Raw genomic sequence first — 24769 nt, 5'->3', positions numbered from 1 at the left:
CCATGGCCAGGTCTCTGCGCGACCCCCCTCCCGGGTGCACTGCCGGCTCCATCTGACCGCCCTCCGTCCCCTCCGTCCCCTCCATCCCCTTCCGTTCCGGGCTCTGCAGTCGCTCCCAGCCGCTCCCGTCTGTCTGTCTGTCCCGCTGGCCTGGCGCGCAACCTCCGGCCGCCGGCTTGGATGGACGCACGAAGGCTGCCCGGCGGTCCAGGGCTCTTGCTTCCAAAGTTGGTTCTGCTCTCTGTGCTCGCAGGTCAGTGACCCAGGGCGGGGGAGCGGGATGGGGGCCCCGCTTGGGTCCCACTCGGGGCGACGCGGTCTGAGTCGACGCCCCCCCGGGAGCGCGAAGATGGTGTGGTCCCGGGGACAGGGACCCTGGTCTCCACCTCCACGCGGTTTGGGTTTGTTCCTTTCCTTTATGGTGCCCTTTCCTCTGAAGTTCCCTCGCTGTTCTTTACTTCTCTTTCCCTTTCTGCACCCAGCAACCTGGAGCCCCCAACCCCACACTTAGGGGATTTCACTCTCTGGATAACGGAACATCATCCAGTTGTATCCGTATCCACGACTCCGGAATCAGGGCGATTGGAGGCTAAGGGGTGGAAGGAAAACATGTTTAAAAAGCACCTGAAGTCTAAGGAGTATTTCTGAAGTTTTCCAATGAACCCGAGTGGTGACTTTTGCATTTCACTACAGGCTACTCACTGCCCTCTCCACCCTCGCGTTTTGAATATTCCGCTTTTTCCCTCTGGAGATAAAACCCCTGAGACCTTTATTTTTATTCTTTAGAAGGCGATTCTCTAGGGCAGTCGCCTGGGGCAATTGGATGCTTTGAAATCAAACATAAGGTTTTTGGGAGGCATACACTCACCTGGAGTCTAGGCTGTTTTCGTGGATTTTGTTGAGCCCTTGTTTGTAAGTGAAGGGCACCTCATGTCCCTCCTCCTGATTCCTCTCAGTGAGCATTGCTGATGACTGATGAGGCAAAGTGCTTTTCTTCTTTAGCTATTGCTATGGAGCCCGATGATCTGGCCTTTCATTCCTTACTCAGGTCTAAAGTTAATTACACACGGGGTTTGCATCTGTTTTCTATTCACAACACAAGCTAAAACCAAAGTGTTTTGCAAAATGTTTTCCCTGTCTCTAATTTCCTATGAGGAAAACCAGAGGCTGGTACCCATGACCTTGCGATACTAAATTTATGTATAGCAGTGTGATTTTTTAATATATATAAAGATTGTTTTTATAAGTGCATATAAAGATACTAGAGCTGAAATGAAGAGTTCTTCAACATTATCTGCACATCAAAAGCTTTGAATTCCTCTTTCAACTTTGCCAGAAGTGACACACAATAACTCTTATGGAAATTTTCAGTCTGTTTATTTAAATGCAAATTAGTGGTTTCCATAAGTTAGTTCAAAGATATTTTCCTGTAGGGAAAATGAAGAAATTTGTAAAAGTAGGAAAAGCACTTCCTGTTTAATGAGGAGAATTCACATTCTAATCTGTTTACACTTATTTCTTTTACTTAAATCATACAAGGTTTCAGAACTTGAGGGAATAACAGAATCAACTGCATTCATATTTGTTTTATCTCTTTATTCGTTTCTTTGAAGTAACGATAATTCTTTCCTACCCCTTGTCTTTATCAAGAGAATACAAAAATAAGAAAATCGAACACAGCAAATGCAACTGTAATAACCTCATTTGCTCTTACTCAACCACACCATTGATAACAACTTTGTCTTATTCTTTTGTCTTATTCTATACTTTGTGGTGAAGAGAAAGCTTCTAATTTGCACACTTTTCCTTCTCTTGGTTCCCTTCCCTCAGAGCTGGTTGGTTAGTTCAGAAAGTTTTCTCTCCATCCATTTCTTCTTCTCTCTTTCCACATCTCTCCCTGCTAAGCTACAAAGTACACAATCTGAAGCCAAAAATACTAAGTTGACTCATTGTCTTTGATAAGAAATATTTAGTTAATGTGTTCTTCGGTGTTAATTCCTGAACTCTTTATATCAGAGGTTTTTTCATGCTTGCCATATTCGTTCACCTAATATTTGCTGAGTGAGATATGGTGAGTGACACATAGGACAGAGGCCATCCTCTGAGTCTTGGCTAGGAGATAGTGTGTCCATTACCCAGATGGGTCACAGGAGAGGTACAATCATGTGCTATCGGTGTTCAAAGGAGAGGGCCTTATTGCTGGCCTAGGAGTGTAAACTCCATGAAAATGATGTCTGTTTTGCTCAGCTTAATAGTCTCAGAGACTAGCAAAACGCTTGGCCCATAAGTGGAACGCAATCAATATTTGTTCAGAAAAACTGAATTGAGTAGGACTTTTAGGAACTAGGCCTTTGACAGATAGGGAGGTCTTGGAGATGAAGTTATAGGACATAGTATGCACAAAGGCAAAAACCACGAGATGTGTCTTCGCAAAAATAGATAATTCAGTTTGGTTGGAAGTAAGAGTTATGGCTGGAAGTGAGAATTGAGATGAGATAAGGGGACACTACAGAAGTAAGAATAGTTCAGACACCCTGTTAAATGAATTGTTTTAATGGGACAAAAACACAAGTAGATGTGCTGTCCATAACCTGAATTATAACCCCAAAGCAAATGCATTAAATTCCTGGCCCATTTGTTAAGGAGATACGAGCAAGTTTCTATACCTGAAGCATCATGCTGTATTGTGGAGTCACTTCTGGAATGAGACCCAATGAAGTGTTTACATTATTATCCAACGCCCAGTACAGGCTACAAAGACAGGATTTGGCCAAGGTTTTGCCTTTGCAGTCTCAGCTAGAGTGACTTCTGTCCCCTCCCTTTCCTTCCTTTCTTATCCTTAGCTGTAGCTTATAAGAACCTTGTTCTGAGCAAATCTTTGCAGCCAGATGCTGTTTTTCCTGTAGGACACATTCCTTAAGGTGGGGTGGGGGTGGGAAACCTTTGTCCAGATCTTCATGTCTTTAACTAAGTTTGCATTGGCTGATTTTCAAGGATATTACCTTGAATATGAGAAGCAATATTATTTGTTTTCTGAAGACAATAAAAATGTTCCATTTTTTTTTTACAAGTGAGAAAACGCTCCTGTATTGTTCAGACTCTGATCTTTGTAGAATTAGTCTCAAATAAAGTGGAGAAAGCAACTAACATATCAAAATAAGCTTTGAGGTGTGGTTGGAACCTCGGTCTGGAAATGCCATGGTTGTGAATGTATTTGCCGAGCTATTAAATCTGCCCTTTTCAGTCGTTTAATTCTGGGAAGTAGACAGGAGCACTGGAAAATGCCATAAAAATCATGAACAATGTGTGACATGATGGAGATGTTTGCTGCAGGTAAAAGCCAGTTTCTTGGCTACAAGATCTTGGGCTTGGTTTCCTGTCACATTGGCTCAAAATATTTTGATATCAGCATGTCCTTACATTAAGAGTAATTGAGTGCAATAGTAGTAATTGAGTCTTTGATATTCATGGAGTGCTTAGTAAGATCCCTGTCCTGGATGTCATTGAAAAGGCACCTCATAAAGCTGCTTACATATCAGTTGTCCTCCCGCAGAACAAATGAGGATATCAGCTCTGCCTGTATCTCAATGTCTTTTATAGCTTTTAAGATCATGAAGCAAAACATTCCTAAATATTTGAATTAATTAAACAGCACACAAAAAAGGAGAGCAGTAAAGTAAACATTCACTGGGAAAATGAGAAAATAAATAGCCTTTAAAAGTTCGATGCATTCTGCAAAAAGCATACAGTCAATAAATCATTAGACTGTGTTTCTGTCTTCAAAATTTTCAAGTAAATTTAAGCAGAGTTACTGCATCTTTCTTTTTACCCCATCCCAGAAGAAGACATTAAAGTTTGTTAATTTAGAAGTTAGAAATTAAGTTGGGGGAAAGAAAATGTGAACTTTTTTATCTTATTCCACAAAGGCCACACATTATTGGTAAAGGTGAATGAACTTTGCTACTTTTTGGTCACATCCTTTTGTAAAAGTTCATCTTGGCAAGGAGTTGATTTAAAAGCAAAAGCAAAATTTTTCTTTCCAGATAAATCAATTGGGCATGTAGACCTAAATATAACATCTTATATTTTTATGTGACTTGAGCAAGAAAGCAAAAGCCTTACACAATTTAGAAAATTGTTATTAGCTTCAGAGATTGAGTTGGAAATGACTTATTTTTATTTTGTGATTTTTGAACATCTAACTTAAATTATCAGGCTGTACTTCATGTTTTCCTAATACTATACCTGAAGCTCATATATCCATTATAATGTATACCACTAACCATAACTAAATGGTAACCTTAACCTGTTAAACATAAATTATTTAGATGGAATAAAGAATTTTTAAAAGCCAGGGTAATTTCTATTCAACATTTTTGGTATAATTCTTCTTACCAAAAACATGTGGCAGAAAAGATAATAATTTGGTTTTGTTAGCTCCAACATGTCCTTTTTAATCAGAAAATACCTTCTCCCCATCACAGTGCTGTTTCATAGTTTATTGATTCTTCAACCTGACATTAAACTCTTAATTTTTCACCAGTTAATTATCTAGGGAAATTTTGTATTTTCTAATCCAAATACATTGACAAGATATGCAGACTTATTCATGTTACCATATGTAAGCAAACCGTGATCACTGTACATTATTTTAAAATTATTTCCAGTTGACATTATTCATGTCAATAACATTTTCCATTAAATGAAGTTGAGAGTAATACCCTAAAGTCAAAAGACTTGACCATTTAAGAATTATTATGAGAACTCAGTTGACAAATTGAATGACTGATTAGTTAGGTCATTCATTCCTCCCTTCGTTGTCTTATTCAATTCTGACCACCAACTATGGTGCTGGATGCAGGTGATTCAAAGAATGGTCTTTGCCTTTTCTAGCTTTATATCTAATAGAGAAGGAAGATTAGTTCAGATGTTTACAAATGTTTTACCATTCTGAGTACGTTAAACAAAAATCTAAATCCACTGAGGAATGGTTAAGGTATGAAATGGGATAATTTTTCATGAAGTTGTGATTTCAGAACTGTAACTGGATATGTTGTTTTTGTTTTTGTAGACAATTGTCTTGCTCAGTGTGGCAAAGACTGCAGATCTTACTGCTGTGATGGGACCACGCCCTATTGTTGCTCCTACTACGCCTATATTGGGAATATCCTCTCGTGAGTAGTGATCAAATTTGGCAATATTGATGCCCTTTCCCATGCCCAGATATGGTTTCAAAATGTACTGTCATAGGCATGGTCAAGAAATTTTTAAGAGTGGTTGTTGACATATAATCTGTACTGGAGATACTAAATCCTCATCATTCTCTAGTATGTTATATTACTGGACAACATGTATAAGTTAATATATAAAATAAATTGCCTCGATTGTTGCTTAATTTGTGTTTTAAAATAATAACAATGTTTTAAGTAGACCTTATTCATATTACTGATCTTTTTTTCAACATTGTAAATTATGCTGCCTGCTTTGTTACAAAGTTTGTAAGTTAGAATTTGTCATGTAATTATAGCCAGTTTATTTTGCCATCCATGTATTTGTCTAACTCATTCAGTAAATATCCTGAAAAAGAGACATTATGAATAAAAACAGCTGAGATATGAAATGTCAATTTTCTATGTAATGCATATAAAGCAACTTCAGGAACCAAGTTTAGAGCCAAGATAGTCTAGGCATCAGCAATGTAAAGTAATAACCAACTACGAAAAGCAATGAGACATACACACTTCGCCTGTGTTAAGCATTTCTCCACAACGAACTAACATTTTATTTTAGAGATGCTTCTAGTGACCCTTTCACAGGGGTCGCCTAAGACCATCGGAAAACACATATATAATTACATATTGTTTTTGTGATTAATCACTATGCTTTAATTATGTTCGGTTTACTGCCTTCAGGGTTGTATGTCTGAAAAGTATACAACTCTCAGTTTCTCTGCACAGACCGTCATGGTGGGAAATTAGAGGGAGAGAATGAGGAAGGTAAGACTTTTCTGAGTCAGAATCGCCTGTGTTTTTCAGATAGCTGCAAGAGTCTAGCCTCTGTTCTCCTTAGTTTTTATTCATCAAGTGAACATCAGGATGATTTAGATGCTGTCCTGTTGTGGCTTCACTCAGGCCCTATGAAGGCTTACTTGGAACCAGGAAAGATTAGGCACTAAAGGATGTCCCCGGCGATGGCATATAACTCAACTTCCCTTTCCTGAAAATAGAAAAGCTGGTATAACATAAACTTTCTAGACTCAATGTTGGGGCTGATACCAGAGATCCTGTCTCTCTGAATGAGACCAACAAGCAGCAGACTTCCGGTTCCTCTTGAAGAATGTCATGGTTATGTAACAAAGGTCAGGTTGTAATAAAGATCGAGGGATGGAACTTTAGCATTTTTGAAATGCATATAAACTCTAAATAAAATGTTTGAATTTTTTTTTCATGGATGACTTGGTGGAAAAGAGATGAAGTTTCCTTCTTACATTAGGGAATGGTCAGAATGATAGTTATAGGAATTAGCTCAGAATACCCTAAATATAAGTATATAATGAATGATGTTGCACATTTATATATCACTTCACATTTAAACTACATTAGATGAAGTTTCCTTCTTACATTAGGGAATGGTCAGAAGGATAGTTACAGGAATTAGCTCAGAATACCCTAAATATAAATATATAATGATGTTGCACATTTGTACATCACTTCACACTTAAACTACATCATGACTAAGTTCCAATTTTATTTTCGAGTGGTCTCCACATGCCAGATACTGCTGTGCTGGGTAGATGTGTGAGTGTCCCAGCAGGCGGTATACAGTTGAGGAACCTGACATCAGAGTGATTCTGTGGTTCTTTGGTCCTCTGGTTTCTGGCCCATTTCCCTGTCCACTAACTACACCGTGCTCTGTGCCCTTGTCTCTCATCTGATAGCTCCCACCACCCTGGTAAATATATATGTGAGACATAATTTATTAATCAGAATACTTAAAAATTAAGCTTAGGCATACTTGATATGTTTTAATTTGCAATCATATTCACATCTTAATGGTACATATTCTAAGTTACTAATTTCACCACTTAATTAAAGTAAAGAAGTAGTTGAATTAATGTATTTATCTGGGTTATTAGGGCCATGTACTTGTAATATTGGGGGGAAAAAAGATTTTGCCTTTGAGACAGATGGCATTATGTTTCAGGCAGTTAACACTGAATTTTCTGTTCAAAATAGAAACCCCTAAGTAAATCCCTTGCTAAACAATTCTTAGGGGAAAAAAGGAGGAGGTACTTTAAAATGTTTTCCCCACTGGATAAAGGAGAATACATTTTCAGGATTTCCAGTTATTGTTTAAGATTTGAAAAGAGTTCTTAACTCCACCCAAAGTTGTTTTTTTTTTTAAGTTGGGTGTGGGTGGAGGGGTTGAGAGAAAAAATATCAGTCCAAGAATGCTTACGAAAGTTCTTTCATGCACATGCCTTCAAATATAGCTATTTTGGAACTCAGAAGCTATGCTTTCTCTATTCCAAGCATCTAGGCACATTCCTAGCAAAATCATTTTAATCATCTTAACAGAAAATTAAATCTTTGTGGTTATCAGAAAAGTAATAAGGAAGAAAGCAATAAACACAATGGATGTTTTGTCTCATAAATGAACAACTTTATAAATTGGCTTCTATTTTTGTCTGTTTAAAAATAGAAAATATCTTGGCTCAGCTTACAATGAGCTAAGAAGAGTACAATTTGGGTCATTCTAGACTGTTGGTAACTGGTGAGGTCTGGAACGCGTATCATGGTCGCTGAGTGCTCTCCCTAGTCACCCTCTGAAATGATCCGAGTACACGTGTTTCACCCTTAATTCTCTTTAGTTCAACTCTGCTCTGTTTTGTAGACTAAACATTAAGACTCATTTTGAAGAGATCACAAGTGCCCACTTTTTTTTTTACCTTTTAGTTAAAAAGCCTTATTTTACCTGGATGAGTTAATTTTTACAAACAAGTTTATTGACAGCTTCTAGCACATTTTTGCAAGCCCTCAAAATTGCGATTTTTAGCTCTATATCCTCCATTTCTGTCATGTTTTTTTGTCTCCGCATTTTTTATGCTTTCTTGGTGCACCCCCTAGTGGTCTTTGTGCGCAGTCTTGTTCTAGTTGAGCCTTGATTGTTGTAGTTAATACTAGAGGGATTTGACCACCAGGCCGACTGGCTGTGTGAATCAGCTGTGTCTGCCGCGGAAAACTTCTGTCCTCTGGGGAGGTGCTAATCTAGCCTTTGCCTGAGGCGATCTGGCAAATGGCTCTGCGCAGGGCTTGGGCGGGGCGGGCTCAACAGGGCGGGCGGAGGGAGCCGTTATGGTGCCCTCAGTCCTGTTCCCAGAGGCTCTGCTTCTCAGAACCCCCGGAACCGCTGCAAACCTCGGAGGGAAAGCTGCCTTCCAACTGATGCCAGACACTCCCGCTTCTCCCGTTTGGGTCCGAGTCCCCAGCGATTCGCCCGTATCTGGAGCTCAGAGTCTGAGACTCCCCCCTGACCGAAAACGACAACCGCGCTCTCAGCCACCAGCCCGCTTTGCGCGCGCACCTCCGCACCTGAGTTTTTTCCACACTGCGCCTCCTCTGAGCCTCGGTGTGCTGTTATTTTTCCTTCTAGTTGAAGAGTCTCTCCTCAGCCAGCCTTCCTGTGGTTCTGGGTGATGTCCGTTCCGTCTTTTAGTTGTATTTTTGAAGTGGTTGTTTGCGGCAGCAGTCTGCGGTGTTTACCTATGCCGCCATCTTGCTGAAATCTCTGGATGAGTTAATTTTTACAAATAAATTGACACCCCCCCTTTTATTCCTTTTGTGGTTAGTAACTTTAAAATTTACTTGTATCTCATGGAAAACCTTAAAAATTAAAGTTTTACAATAGCATATCTACCTTTTTAATGAAGATATAATTGGCATATAGCATTGTATTAGTTTCAGGTGTATAAGGTAATGGTTTGATCACCATGGTAAGTCTAACATATGTCTCTTTAAAATAGAATATTCTACTTAAGTCATTATGGTCACAGATAATGTTTTCAGTATAGAAAAATAGTAGTTATTTTCCAGAATTTAGGAATAATTTTACAGAAGTCAGCATATACTATGCAATCAATTATTAACAAATGTATTAGTTTCAGGTGTATAAGGTAATGGTTTGATCACCATGGTAAGTCTAACATATGTCTCTTTAAAATAGAATATTCTACTTAAGTCATTATGGTCACAGATAATGTTTTCAGTATAGAAAAATAGTAGTTATTTTCCAGAATTTAGGAATAATTTTACAGAAGTCAGCATATACTATGCAATCAATTATTAAAAACATAGTGTGTGCCATAACCATGGCAGTACTGAGCTAGATTATCAAAGATGAATAAAGGATGTATCCTGACCTCGAGGATCTTCTATAATAAGAAAAGAGAGTGTAGGCAAAACATTCTAATTTGATGAAGTAATACATGATGTGCTATTAGAGGGCCAGGAAGAGAGAAAACAGTGCAGTGTATGTTTGGTGTGTGTGTGTGTGTGTGTGTGTGTGTCTAGAAAAAATGTTTGGAGAAACAAATTCAAACATGAAATTTGAGCAGAACTTTGAAAGAACTTTGTTTGCAAATGGACAGTGAAAAAAGGTAAGCACTTCTAGACAGATGGACTTGTGCTTTCAAAACAAAGATACAAGAAAGGAAATGGCCAGTTTGTAAAAAGCTATGTTGCTCAGCATTGCTAGAGAGGTAAGGGTAACCTTTTAATATAACATAAGAATAGGTCAGTAAGGCAAAAGATAAGTTCTTACGTTTGCATACTTTTATTGGTAGATTTCATACATTTATTGGTCATGCCTAACACAATTGAAACAAAATAATTCAGTATTTTTCTAGAAATAAGACAGCTGGTTTTTTATAGAAAGAACAAATTCTTAGCACTGAAACAAGGGAAATAGGTGAGAAGGTACCAAATAATGATGATAATTAATTATTCCATAGAGAAAAGATTTGGAATAAACATTTGAGTTGTTACAGTATTTAGAACCATTTTTGACAGAATGTGTGACTTTGGAATTATTTTGCCATTTTTGACATTTTTTATCACAAAAGCAACTACCTGAAGATTAAAGCCTCACTATGCTTAAAAATGAGAATTGGGCCAATTCAAGAAATAAACAATTTCTCATCCAATTGATTCTCAAACATTTCACTCAGCCACTCTTGTCCACGGAAGATAAACATCTGTGATGAATATGGAATAGGCTATTTCAATTTTTGCTGCTGATGAAATTGAATTGGCATTCCCTAGAGAGAGGATCTAGTGTAAAGATTGGTTTGTACAATAATCTTTAGAATTAGTAGAATTCAAGGGAATAGAGAGTGCAGTTGAGTGGCTAATTATTGTTAGACTACTGAAAGTGAAGGTAAGCTACTACGTGAGTAAGAGAATAATTGTACAATATTGAATAGGAAGCAGTAATGACTGGATTGGACACAGTGAGCCAGATGACAAGAAGTAAGATTTAATCCCCTTCCTCAAAAATAGATTTTTTGCTCTTCTAACTTGCCTTTATAAGATGCAGGTCTGTCTAGGGATTCGTCAGAGAGACATCTAGCCAACTCAAAATCCTCATGGGGAAAAGTCCAGAGGAAGAACTAATAATGAAGATCCTGGTGGGATTAAGGTCTTTTCTTCTCAATGAAATGTGAAAGATGTATTGCCTGGAGTTTTGCAAAGACAGCTACTAAATATCACAACTGTGATTTTAGAGTCATGTTATGCATGAAAGCAAAACCAAGTTAAAAGATAAAGGTTTCATATTTTCAAATGGCATTTGAGGTTCTATGCTCATTAAGTAGCTGAGCATTCTGAATAAAACATATGAGGCTATGCAAATACTGACAGAAACATAATGCATTTTGAAAGGCCTTTGGCATTGGTAAAAACATTTAAATTAATTAAATTTAAATTTTCTTAGTACTCAGGAAAAGAACACCTCTGGGATGGAGCATATTAAGCAAACCAAAGTCGGTGGGAGTCTTATTTTTGTTTTAGTAATGACATAAAGATAAATAACTAACAATGTTAAAAATATATGAACTTGATTTAAATTTAACAAATGATTTTTTAAAGTATATTTATTGATTTCAGAGAGGAAAGGAGAGGGAGAGAGAGATAGAAACACCAATGATTGGCTGCCTCCTGCACACCCCCTACTGGGGATCGAGCCCGCAACCCAGGCATGTGCCCTTGCCTGGAATCAAACCTGGGACCCTTCAGTCTGCAGGCTGACGCTCTATCCACTGAGCCAAGCCTGCTAGGGCTTAACAAATGATTTTAATATAAGAAGAAAGTCAGTGATTCTCAGAAACTTACATACACTTACATTTTATGGGTTATGTTATTAAAAGCAAACTTTATGTTATTAAATGTCTAAAACTTTTCTCAGTCAAATCTATATTCAATTCTATCAGAATTGTCTTTGCAAATTAAGTCTAATGTCAAAATCATAATTTGTTTTTAGGAAGGCATAGATTAAGTTTTTAGGAAAAAGTCTCAGTAACTTATTTCTATAAATAAGGACAGAGATATTCTATGTTCTACACCAGTTACTTGATCAGCTTCCTGAAAATTGTTCTACATCTATTTCCTTCAAGTGCCCCTCATCCTTTCAAAATTCCTTCACCCCTATGAAAAATAATCTGTCCTTCCCTAATAAGCTTGAAGACACTTCCTGTGGTGGTAGGAATAGTAAATAACTTTATTTTCTTCTTGTGTGTTATATTATACCAGAGGCCCATTGCCCAGCCCCGCCCACCCGCACGCTGCCCCACCTGCCCACCAGCCGCTGGATCAGAGCCTGTGGGCCATGGAGGAGGGCCCGAGAGGTGCTCCATGCACCTCATAGTGACTGGTTATTTGATCGTTTGGTAGTTTCGGTCGTGACGCCTCTTGGCCTTTTATTATTATGATAAAAAATAAAAGTGCTGGTCTTTTAGTTCAGTGTGAATTGCGTACATTGCCATAACAAAGCAGCTGACGTGAGGCTCCATCTTCAGGTATCCTGATTGTACCCAATCATATCTGGTCATATATTCCAGGGTTTAGGGACTACCTTAGACAGAAATCAGAGTTGGGTATTATAAGAGAAGGTCTGTTTGGTGGTGGCAAGGATTACGAAAGTCATGGGAACTACCATTTATTTATCCTTTTCCTGTTCCAAATGCTTAGGTTATATTAGTTTATTAATCTTCAGAGTAGCCCTCATGACCTAAGTATTATTACTCTAGTCTGTATAGATAAAGAAACTGAGGCTCAGAATTAGGGAACTTTTCTCAGAATTCACATGGCTACTAGTTTTAATGAGCCGGCATTTAAAAGTTCATGCGCTGGACTCTTTCTGCTGCTCCCCACCAGCTCCTGAAAACCTGAAGCTTTCAGGATGGGAGAATGGAAGCTATTCATTGCTCTGTGACCTTGTGAAGTTTTAAAACCATATTTTGGGGTGAGCCTTTTCTTACCCTCAATATCTGGATTAAATTCTCTCTTATATGCTGCCATACATTATCTTTTACCTACTATATTATTATTTATGACTTTATTCAAGTTCCTAAATTACCTGTCTGACCTTCCACACTCTAGCCAGTGGTTCTCAACCTTCTGGCCCTTTCAATACAGTTCCTCATGTTGTGACCCAACCATAAAATTATTTTCATTGCTACTTCATAACTGTAATGTTGCTATTGTTATGAATCGTAATGTAAATATCTAATATGCAGGATGGTCTTAGGCGACCCCTGTGAAAGGGTCATTCGACCACCAAAGGGGTCGCGACCCACAGGTTGAGAACCGCTGCTCTAGACCATGAGGGGACATGAAGCCAATCTGATAACTTAGTGGAAGATACAGGGTCTGACCAACTCAGTGATCGATGATACATCACTAAATGCAGACCAATCCTCTATCTAAACATGAAAAACCTGACATTTTGTGTGTTCTAAATAAATATGTATCATGTGGATACATATTTGCTTAGAAAAACCGAATTGTAATTTGAATATGTTAGAAATTATTTTCACAGAATACAAATCAGGTATCATTCCATGGATTGATTCAGTGATCACTTTCTAGTCACATTTTGTATGACAATAAATTAAAAATCAGATAATAAGATTAGAACTCAAATGCCAATTTAGTTATAATGATTTTTACCTGTTGTCGTGTTTCATTGACACAGCACATATTTGAATGTGGTCCATCAATGAGGAAGTGTGACCTGCCTGCCTGTGACTATTAAGGCAACAGGCTGCTGTACAACTCCATTCAGTTGCGCAATTTTTGGAAATAAAATGTCTTATTGATAATGTTGTGGAAGGAAGAATTATGCACACACAGAGTGATGTTTATCCCATTTTATTGGAAGAATTCTGGTGGGCAGCTGCCGGTCAGAACACAACATGCAGCTGCCTCCGAAATGTAAAATGTTAGGATGAACACACCCATGACGAATGACAATTTCAGAGGGCGATGGAAACCCCCTGCAGTGTAATAGGATTCCATCTGAAAGTGCCATGGGTGAAGGCCTTGCCTCCTTAACTCATAGTAACTCAAGATGAACAGAATTTCTAGTGTCGACATTCTTTCTTGCAGAAAGAGGAAGAAGAAAAATCTTATAGGTAACGAGAAGAAAGCCTTTTTATGCCTTTGCACCAAGCTGACAAAAATGGGAAAAAAATATGACAAATTACCTCACACATACTCTTTATGAATTCACACTGCCCAAAAGGTAGGCAGAACAATAGCTCTCTATGCTATGCTGCCTTTTGCAGAGAAAATAAGTGCTACCTGTGGTTGCAAATAACCAACTGCATAATGTTGATACAGCATTTTCCCTCTACAAACACCAGAAATGAAACAAAATCAGTCTTCAAAGTCTTACCCAGAGGGAAATATTTGAATTTAAATTTATCCAATAAATGGTAAAAACTCCACTATGCAGTTGGCAATCTTGAGCAATATATTAAATAAATAGACTTTGCCCTTTTTCAGGAAACAGCTCTTTGGGAGTGTTCTTAATTCACAGTGGTTTCAGTGACAGTAGGTTGTAGGACAATTGATAAAAGTTGTGAGTTCCTCTTTTATGCTGTGTGAACTTTATTCTCCTAATATCACTGAGCCTCAGTTTATTCATTTATAAAAAAAGGAATAGGCCCTAACCAGTTTGGCTCAGTGGATAGAACGTCTGCCTGTCAGCCTGAAGGGTCCCAGGTTCGATTCCGGTCAAGGGCATGTACCTTGGTTGTGGGCACATCCCCAGTAGGGGGTGTGCAGGAGGCAGCTGATCGATGTTTCTCTCTCATCGATGTTTCTAACTCTCTATCCCTCTCCCTCCCTTTCTGTAAAAAATCAATAAAATATATTTTTTTTAAAAAGGAATAGCAGTAATAGGTTACCTATATTTGAGAATAAAGCTGGAGGAAACATTTGCACATAAAGAAAGAAAAATCTGTACATAAAAGCACTTAGAATGGCTTTGGAAATGTTCTCTGTCATTGGTGAAAACATTGGGTGGTGAAACCATCTGGAGCTTGGAAAAAGATGAAAGCAATGGGAGCAAAGTGACTCCCCCAAGGTCGTTTGGAAGCTCAGGACTGACCAGCAGAGCATGGCTTTGGGTGGGAGGCTCTCTCCCTGGTTCTTTAGACCAAAGCATGGACGTCTCTCCTCAGGGAGCACTCAGCACTGACTGAAACAAACGATCTACTGAATCAAATCTGACTGCCACCTGATGACAGCAAAGGCAGCAAATTAAGCACCATGTCCCGCTGCCCAGCAGTTGCTAAAAGCATAATGCAACCCCCAAAGTCATGTGCATTAAGTAGACAAATCTGCCTTGTTGCCCTACCAGTGGTTGGCAAACTGGGGCTCGGCAAACCACGGCTCGCGTGCCACATGCGGCTCTTTGGCCCCTTGAGTGTGGCTCGTCCACAAAATACCACGTGCGGGCGCGCAGGTACAGTGCGATTGAAACTTCGTGGCCCATGCGCAGAAGTCGGTTTTTGGAAAAGAGATAGACGAAACAAGTATACAAGATGAGTGTGGATGGGAGAGTTGGAAGGGGTCGACCTCAGCGAACGTACCTCAATCAGATTGAGGACGTTTTTAGCAAAGGCCAGCTTAGGAGCACCCTAATTAAGTTAATAACAATGTACCTACCTAGATAGTTTAAGTTTTAAAAATTTGGCTCTCAAAAGAAATTTCAATCGTTGTACTGTTGATATTTGGCTCTGTTGAATAATGAGTTTGCCGACCACTGCCCTAGACTGACTTGTACATTAGAGGAAACCAGTCTAAACAAAAATACTATATAAGCATAACACATGCGATACCAAAAATCAGAGGGCAGTAATTTGCTTTATAAAAGGATTCATTATAGAGCTCCAGATAATTCACTGTTCAAAATTTATTTTATTCACAACTTTTCAGAAGTGCACATTGTACATACGACTGGTTTGTCTCTACTGATGACTTGCCAGCAACAATTTATGCACAAAACAGTGGTCTAACTGCTAGCCATTCCAGCAGTGGTCACAGTACTCCATACACTCGAGCATGCTTTTGCATGTAAAAGTTTAGAATTACCCTGATTTTAGGCATTTTTAGAAAATGTGTTAATCAGAAGTTCTTTCAATATACCAAATGCTTAGAAGACTTACAAGAATTAAACGAGCAATGACATGCCTCTGATGATATTATACATAACCTACATCGGCAACAATTGCCAGATTGAATGAATTTTCAGTGATGGCAATAAATGCTAGCTGGCATGCTGAATAAGACATCATTGATCATACCAAGGATCAACTGAGGTCTATCAATTCTAAAATGAGTTTCTTTTATACAGCCTGTTGGCTCTAAACAGCCAGTTTACCATGCTCTATATTTTACACAGTGTCTGCAGTAGTTTTTGTTTCATTACCTTTTGTTGGAAGGATTGGCTCCAATTTGGGGTAAGACAGAAAGCACACTTCACTCTCTGCCTCCCACTGAATGCAACTATGGAATCTGGATGGAATGTGCAGAGCAGCAATTTCAGGTATATGGAAAGAAAAGAATAGCAAGCAGATCGGTGAACAAGACCAAAATCTGAAGTACCATCTAACTAGCCATGAGTTTACCAGATTTTCCCCTCTGCTTACTCCACTCTGGACTAAACATAGCCCAAAACACAAATAAACTAAAAACCTACAGTGCAATTTAATTTAAAAGAAGGCAGGAAAGGAGAATCAATGAAATGATAAACCAAGAAAACAAACAGAATTCAAATAATAACATAATAGACCCAAATCCAACATCGATAATTAGTGATCAAAACACAGTAACTAAAATAAAGGATAGCGAATGGGTATTTTTAACTGGCAGAGTGTCCTATCTTCATGAAACTCACTTCAACTACAATGATATAAGTAGGTTAAAAGTATTGGAGGAGGAGAAATGGAAGATGTTGGTCATGGGTACAAAGTTTCAATGATCTAAGATGAATAAATTCTGGAGATCTACCGGATAATGTGACTATAGTGGACAATACTAATGTGTAATTGAAATTTGCAAAGAGGTTAGATTTTAAGTTTTCTCAACAAACACACACACAAGAAAAAGCTAGCTATGTGAGGTGATGGATATGTTAATTACCTTGACTGTGATGATTATTTATTAATGTATATCAAGCCATCAGGTTGTACACATCAAAGATATATAATTTTCATTGTCAGTTATACCTTGATAAAGCTGGTGGTGAGGAAGCAATGAGCTATTAAGCCATGAAAAGAATAAAAGAGAAAGGATGGAAAAAGATATACCATGTAAACATTAAGCAAAATAAAATTAGATTGTTGCTACATTAATGTAACACAAAGTTCAGAGCAGAGAATATTACCAGCCATAAAAAGTGACATAATGTGAAAAGGATCAATCAACCAGGAAGAACTAACAATCAAAAGGAGAAATTAAAAATTTTGACATTTGGTTTTTATCAACACCAAGTAAAGAAACTAATTTTGTTTGTTGAAACTCAGTTTACACGGGAAAAAGAACAAAACATGTATGTTAACCTACATACAGGGTTAAATGAAATTATTTTTATTTTCCCTTTCTTTCACTATTTTATTTTTAAAAATATTTTTAATTGATTTCAGAGAGGAAGGGAGAGGGAGAGAGAATAATAAAAACATCAATGATGAGAGAGAATCATTGATCAGTGGCCTCCTGCATGCCCCACACTGGGGATCAAGCTCACAACTTGGGCATGTGCCCTGACTAGAAATCAAACTGTGACCTCCTGGTTCATAGGTTGATGCTCAACCATTGAGCCACGCTGGCTGAGCTCTCTTCTTTATTTTTAATTATGAGTCATACCAATTAATGCATATAATAAATGGTAGCTTAGTTTTACTCTCTTCCCATTCTAAACCAATCTAAAACTTGATAATCTGTTGGTTTTTTTATAAACACTTCCACGAGGAAATGAAATCTTCCCAGAGATGTCCCACACGTATGCATTTTTGTAGTGCACTAAAAACCCATTTCAATGATGGTAGAAATATTAATTTAACATACTGGATGGAAAGTGTGTTCTGTAGGTGACATGGAAGAGAGACATGGACACAAACCCTAGAAAATTGAGCGTCGATAATTAAATGTTGTGATGAAAATGACTAAAATAATTAATTTCAACTTGGGTTAATTAGGAGAAATATATTGTCTCATGAAATGTGGAAGAGAATTTTGGAAGGGAAATGAGTGTAATATTAAAACCAAGCCTCTTTAATCACTAGCAGGCTTTCCCAACTATATTCATACATTTTTAAAAATTCATTAAACTTTTTAAAAGAATGATCCTGGATGTTTCTTCTAATCTAATATTGATGAGAAGGGAGAGCTCACACAGAACTGCAAGACCCCAAAATTCATTTCTTTCTAGAATGAAATTAGGTCATAAGGGAGAAAGTAGCTCATAAGAGAAAAGAGTTTATCCTGAAATGATTCATTTAAAGCCAGTGAACTCTATTCTACTTTTCAGATTATGCTATTAGGAAGACCAACCCCCAGGTGTTTCAATCCATCAATGATCTGATTTAAAGATCTGCAAAATCTTGTAGTTTTTTCCCCTCCATATTATATCATTTGTTTAAAATAGCACTTGTAAGCCTATATTAGCATGGAAGAAACAAAAATATATTGATTCATTTTTTAAGTAACATTCAAGCTTGTAAATGCCTGTGATACAATAATTATGTCTGTTAAGCATAGAGATTTCACAGCATTTACATTAGTTTAAATTAGAGGTTCTTAAACTTTAGTATGAGAAACCCTGGGAGTGCTTGCTAAAAACATTTTCCCAAGACCATATCTAGGAATTCAAGTTCAGTAGATCCAAAATGGAGCAAAGAAATGCATATTTTTATTAACCATCTCCCACTAGGAGATTCTGGAACAAATGACCCTTGGACCACACTGGTCTAAGTAAACCATACCAAAAACATTTTATTTGGGACTCCCATTATCCTATTTGGTTATCAAATTAAGAAATACTAGAGGCCCAGTGCATGAAATTCATGCACCTGGGTGGGGGGTCCCTCAGCCTGGCCTGTGCCCTCTTGCAGTCCAGGGCGGAGGGAGCAGGCCTAAGCCATCAGTTGAACATCCTTAGCGCTGCCGTGGAGGCCTGGCCTCTGGCTGAGCGGCACACCCCTGTGGGAGTGCACTGACCTGGTGAGGGGGCAGCTCCTGTGTTGAGCGTCTGCCCCCTAGTGGTCAGTGCATGTCATAATGAGCGATTGAGTGGCCTTAGCATATTATTATCATATAACACTTTGATTGGTTGAACTGACGACCAGACAACCGGACATATTAGGCTTTTATTAGCATACTAGAGGCCCGGTGCATGAATTCATGCCCTGGTGGGGGCATGGCCTGCAGGGATTGTCCCGCTGTGGGAGCATCGCTCATCCTGGTCAGTCGAGCAGCTGTGGACCCGCTCTCCGAGTGGCTGCTCCCACTATGAGAGCACTGCTCATTCCCGTCAGCTGAGCGGCTGCTCCTGCTGTGGGAGTGTACTGACCACCAGAGGACAGCTCCTGTGTTGGGTGTCTGCCCCCTGGTGGTCATTGCACATCATAGCAACTGGTCAACCGGTCGTTCTGGTTATTCCTCCCTTTGGTCACTGGGCTTTAATATAGAGAGATTAGGCTTTTATTATATAGGATAATAAAACTGTCATTTCATGAACTATAGCTTCTTTACACTTACACAGACTTACATAAAGGCTTAGTTCAATTTACTATGGTAAAAATATCCTGGAGTGTTGAAAATCAAATGCCATGAAGATTTATTCACGTTTAATCAAAGTAATTGAATAGAGTTCTTGAAATTACTCGAGAACCAGTGGGTTCTCAGTAAGCCCACAAACAGTCAAATGAACAAAGCTTTTACCTCTACCCAAAATAGGATTGTAAAATGGTGGTAACGCAGGAATCTGTTCCATAGGTGGCTACAAGGAATAAACTAGTTAGTACTTATGAACCACTTAGGACAGCAGCTGGAGGTTAGTAATTATTACTTACTGCCTATCCTTTGCCAATGTATGCTTTCATTACATCAATTAGCTCTTTCATGATGGGTGATTCTGGGAATGGTATTACTATAAGAGGAACGTTGTGTTAAACATGACTTTTTCTTATCAAAGGCAATAAAAAAAAATGTGGGAATAGAATTACAATCTTCAGCCAGACAGGACAAAAGCTTTAGCTTAAATGCTGCACAGGCTGGACCCTTTCTTGCTCTATTTTAGGAAAAATCAAAATGAGTGCTGGTACCTGGGGTCCCCCTGCCAGAAACATGCACCCTCAACCTTGCTCAGCTCTTGACTTCTGGCAGATGGCACTTTCGTGTGCATTGCTTCAGTGCTGGGACGCTGGTGTTCCCACCAGATTGGTTTTTGTGCCTTTAAATATCCTTGAAGGCAGCCTCCGGCCACAGTGAACTTCCTCCCCGAGCTGGGCATGGTTTTCCCTTAGTGTCCATTGCAGTTGCTGGAGTACTCCAAGCCCAGCAGAGTCCATTGTGGCATTAATGCAGCTTTCTTGTCGGGGCTCCTATCTTGCATTGGCCCCTTCACTGCGTCTAAGATGGCACACTCACGTGGTGGGGCCTTTTTGTAACACTTGCATAGTAAAATATTTTGGCTGTTTCTTTTAAGACCACGGTCTCTTTCTAGTTCAATGTTTTCTTCCCCAGGGGCTTTGGAATGGCTGCACCATTTTAGGGATCCAGCCGGGGGAAGTGGAATTGTGGATAGGTTTATTCTAAGTTTAGTATACATTTATGTTGTTCATTGATGCTTCCACGTATAGTTAAGTTATTGCTAGCCATTCTGATACAGGAGTGGCTCCCCCAAATGATCAAATAACTCAAATCAAATTTCAATCCATCATGTTAGAGCAGCGATTTTCAACTGGTCTGTCCCAGCACACTGGTGTGCGGCAAGAATTTTTTAAATATGCAGTACCTGACCATTTAGTCAGCGGCACTGACCTCTTTTCCCTTAGATGGCAAATTAAAAAATGACAACAGCCAACACAACAATAGTCATCTGGTGTGAATAAATCAAAACTATACCTAATGTTTGTCAGATTGGCAAAAAATATAATACATTTTTCATGTGCTGCAAAATTTTAGTAATAAGTTTATGCGTGGCACGAGATGAAAAAAGTTTAAAATCACTGTTAGATGAAACAATATATTATCTTTCTCTTCCCTGTTTGGAAAAAGATATTGCAAAGTTATTGTCTTATGAAGAGGAGCTCAAAGAATTTGCAGCAAAAAAAAAAAATGTAGTGAAATATTCAGAATTCACACTGCTGAGTTGTGTCAGGCAGTTAAACTAACATATTTTCTTTTAAGTGTCCCCAAAATTTTACATGCTTCAGACTCCAGGAAACACTGATCGCCAATAGCTTTGGTTAGCAAGTGGCATAGATCTCAACTGGTCTGTCTCTACCCTGTTTCTCCCATAAATCATATTATTTTTAATTCATAATATTGTAGACCTTGAGTTTTTCTCAGAAATGCATATATCATGTTATAGGAGAAACAGCTGATGTTGTTGCTGTTGTTGTTATCACTACAATTGTTGGATCTTGGGATGATGAAGGAAGGATACATTTAACCAAACCTGTTCAGTAACAGAAAGATTTTTTTAGTATGATTTTGCATTTTATATTGTATTTTTAAAACTTTCTATTTTGTGCCGTAACCGGTTTGGCTCAGTGGATAGAGTGTCGGCCTGCGGACTGAAAGGTCCCAGGTTTGATTCCAGTCAAGGGCATGTACCTTGGTTGCGGGCACATCCCCAGTAGGGGGTGTGCAGGAGGCAGCTGATCGATGTTTCTCTCTCATTGATGTTTCTCTCTATCCCTCTCCCTTCCTCTCTGTAAAATCAATAAAATATATTTTTTAAAAAACTTTCTATTTTGTGTTTGAAAAACTGCATTTTAAGAAAAATATCAAGAGAATTAAAGGCCACAGAAATATGACCCCAACTTTTTCTGAAATTAAAAACTAAGCAGATCATAGTTTTCTTAATCTATGCTTTAGGGCTTTGTCTCATTTGTTTTGTGTTCCTCTGCTCCTATCATTGTTGAGTTAATTGAAATTGCTTTTGGAATTCTACTTTAAGTTATTGATTGGCTTTTTTGCTTACCTTTTAGTATTATTATTTTAGTGTGCACTGCAGATTACAATATACATCCTTATTTTTTCAGTCTGTTGAAAGTTAATGGTGTCATAAAATGTAATAATTTTGCAATCTTTTTTTAGTGCAATCTTATAGGTCTTTTATTCCCTACCATTTATGCTATGCTTTTTATGTTTATTACATAATATGCTATCATTTTAACTTTAAACAGTCATAAATACTTTTAAAATTAAGATCTGAATTTTTATCTGGCATCATTTCCCTGTGGCTTGAAGAAATTCCTTTAGCTTTTCTCATAGAGAAGGTCTGCTGAAGAATTACCTTTTCTTTTTTCTTTTCACCTGAAAATGCTTTTATTTCACCTTTATTCCTGAAGGTTATTTTTGCTCCTTATGTAATTCTGGATTAACAGTTTGTTGTTTTCATATAACACTTTAAAGCTGCCATTCCACTGTATTCTGCCTTCCAGTGTTTCTGCTAAGAAGTGTTGGAAACTAGTATTTTTGTTTCGGTCTGTGTAAAGGTGTCTTTTTTTCTCTGAATGCTTTCAAGATTCTCCTCATCTGTTGCTTTCATCAGTTTAACTGTCATATATCTCCAAGGCTATTTTGTTTTGTTTTGTTTTGTTTTGTTTCTATTTGTTCTACAAAAGGTTTCCTAAGGTTTCCGAATCTGTAAATTTCAGAAAATTTCTTCCATTTTTTCTTCAAATGTTGGAATTATCCAATTTTTTCATGTCCTTCTAAAACTCCATTTGTATTTGACCTTTTGATATAGTCCTACAAATCACTGAGACTGATTTTTTTCTTCCTGTTCTCCACATTGTACAATTTTGATTGAACTATCTTCGAGTTACTGACTCTTCTTTCATTTACAGTATGCTGTTAAACCCACCTGTGGAATTTTTGTTTCAGATATTGTGTTTTTTGTTTCTAGAGTTTCCATTTTGCTCTTTTTAATAGTTAATATCTTTTTGCTGAGACTTCCTGTTTATCCATTTATTACAAACATATTTTCCTTTGTAACCCTGAATGTAGTTATAATAGCTACCTTAAAATCCTTGTTTGCTAATTTTAGCATTAGGGTCATCTCATAATTAGTCTCTTTAATTGATGAGCAGACATTTGGCCCTATCCAAATGTTCATGGAGACATGTGGTCCACACCAACCCATCTACCTAACCCCATGTGCCACAACAAACAAGGCCTCCGAGACAAGCAGGGTTATTATTGGCAATACGGCCACAGAACAATTATTGGACCAACCAAACATGATAGCATTTTTAATATATTAATCCTATAAGCCATACGGATAAATGACCATTATGGGTTGCTTGAACCCAAGACATTTCCTAAGCATGGTAGTTTTGGACAGGACGAAATATCAAGGACCATTTGGCGTGGACCAAATATGCTCACAGACATTATGTATAGGACCAAATTTCGAGGACCTTTTGACATGGACCAGATGTCTCCATGGATGCTTTGGACAGGAGAAAATGTCCTGCAGGGCTTTAACTTCCTTTCCTCATACTATATACCTAGTAATTTGAGATGTATCCCGAACATTGCAAAATATACATGGTAGAAACTGAATTCTGTTACTTCCTCAGAGTTGATTTTTTGTTTGTTTTATCAGGTAGTTAACATGGCAGGACTCACCTCCCAGGCGTGGTCCCTCCTGCAGTGGGTAGCTGCTCACATCTCTGTTCAGTTCTGTAAGCCTTGGCTGAGCTGCTGGCAGTTTGCCCCTTGCATGAGCCATTCAGAGGTGATTCTGAAACTTTTCCCAGAATTTATGTACAAAATTTAATGTCCTTTCCCTTTGTCGTTTCTCCTTTCCCTGATTTCCCCCTCTCCCCCTTCCTTCCTCTACTTTGATTGTCCTAAATTCTGTCCTGTGATTCTTAAACCAGTGCACTGCTGTGGGTTGTAGCCAAGATTTAGCCAATTTGCTTAATCTGACTGGGGTGTGCCCTTGAGCAAAAAGTCTTATCAAACAGGAAGTTCACCCAATCCCATTTCCTATTTCTAAGTTTTGACTCTCCTCCAATTTATGCCTGCTTTTAGTTTCTCTCTATGACTTCAGGATGTATTTTTCATATTGTCAAGAATGTGTAGTTGTTTTCTGTGGTATGGTTGTACCAATAGAACCTACTCCACTTTTACCTTTCTACCAGAAGAAGAAACTGCCTACACTTCTGGTTGTTGCCTTTGAGGAACTCAGAGTCTGATGTCCTAAGGAGAGATGCTAAAAGCACCTAGGGAGAGTCTCTGACTAGTTCTTTTAAGAAATGATTTCTTGCCAAAACCAGTTTGGCTCAGTGGATAGAGCGTCGGCCTGCGGACTGAAAGGTCCCAGGTTCGATTCTGGTCAAGGGCATGTACCTGGGTTGCGGGCACATCCCCAGTAGGAGATGTGCAGGAGGCAGCTAATCGATGTTTCTCTCTCATCGATGTTTCTGACTCTCTATCTCTCTCCCTTCCTCTCTGTAAAAAATCAATAAAATATATTAAAAAAAAAAAGAAATGATTTCTTTAAAATACAAAATAGATGTCTTCTTTGAAGTGGCATTGCACATCAACCTCGTTTTCCGCTCACTTTTATATTAAATCAGAGAGAAGTAGATATGCTATTATGAGTGGAAGAAAAGATGTGAATTCAGACATAATAAAATGCTGCTTATGAATGTATGAATGCATCAAAGCTTCTGCTAAACAGCGTAGATTGAATACAAATGTCTATCTGTACTTCCTCCTGAAGCCTTACAGAGCAATGACAATAAAATAATTAAGAAAAAAAAAACTCACAAGGAAAAAAAAGACAACAGACAGCGTAAGTAACACTGTGAAATCTGGGCTACTTTAACCACTGGTAACTGTAAACTAAAAAATATAATGATCTGAGTCTGTTGAGACAAAAAGTCATAAAGCTAGTCATTTCCACACAAAACTATAGCTAATCTCATGAACTGGTGGCAACTGATGCTTAAAAGCAAAAAAAA

At 38.2% G+C, this 24769-nt stretch overlaps 1 protein-coding gene across 1 annotated transcript in view; it reads left to right on the top strand.

Annotated features, from left to right (window-relative positions):
* The first annotated feature begins 6 nt into the window (after positions 1 to 6).
* The window catches only part of CYYR1 (cysteine/tyrosine-rich 1), a 76957-nt gene continuing 52194 nt past the window's right edge, over positions 7 to 24769 (top strand). Inside the window, exons 1-2 of the mRNA XM_005880647.2 lie at positions 7 to 253; positions 5072 to 5174. Coding sequence (XP_005880709.1) covers positions 181 to 253; positions 5072 to 5174 — 176 coding nt within the window. The 5' untranslated portion in view covers positions 7 to 180. The remainder of the gene's footprint in view (positions 254 to 5071; positions 5175 to 24769) is intronic.

This window comes from Myotis brandtii, unplaced genomic scaffold, assembly GCF_000412655.1.
Source record: "Myotis brandtii unplaced genomic scaffold, ASM41265v1 scaffold644, whole genome shotgun sequence".
Classification (NCBI taxonomy): Eukaryota; Metazoa; Chordata; class Mammalia; order Chiroptera; family Vespertilionidae; genus Myotis; species Myotis brandtii.
This window is presented reverse-complemented; position numbering and strand designations above follow the sequence as displayed.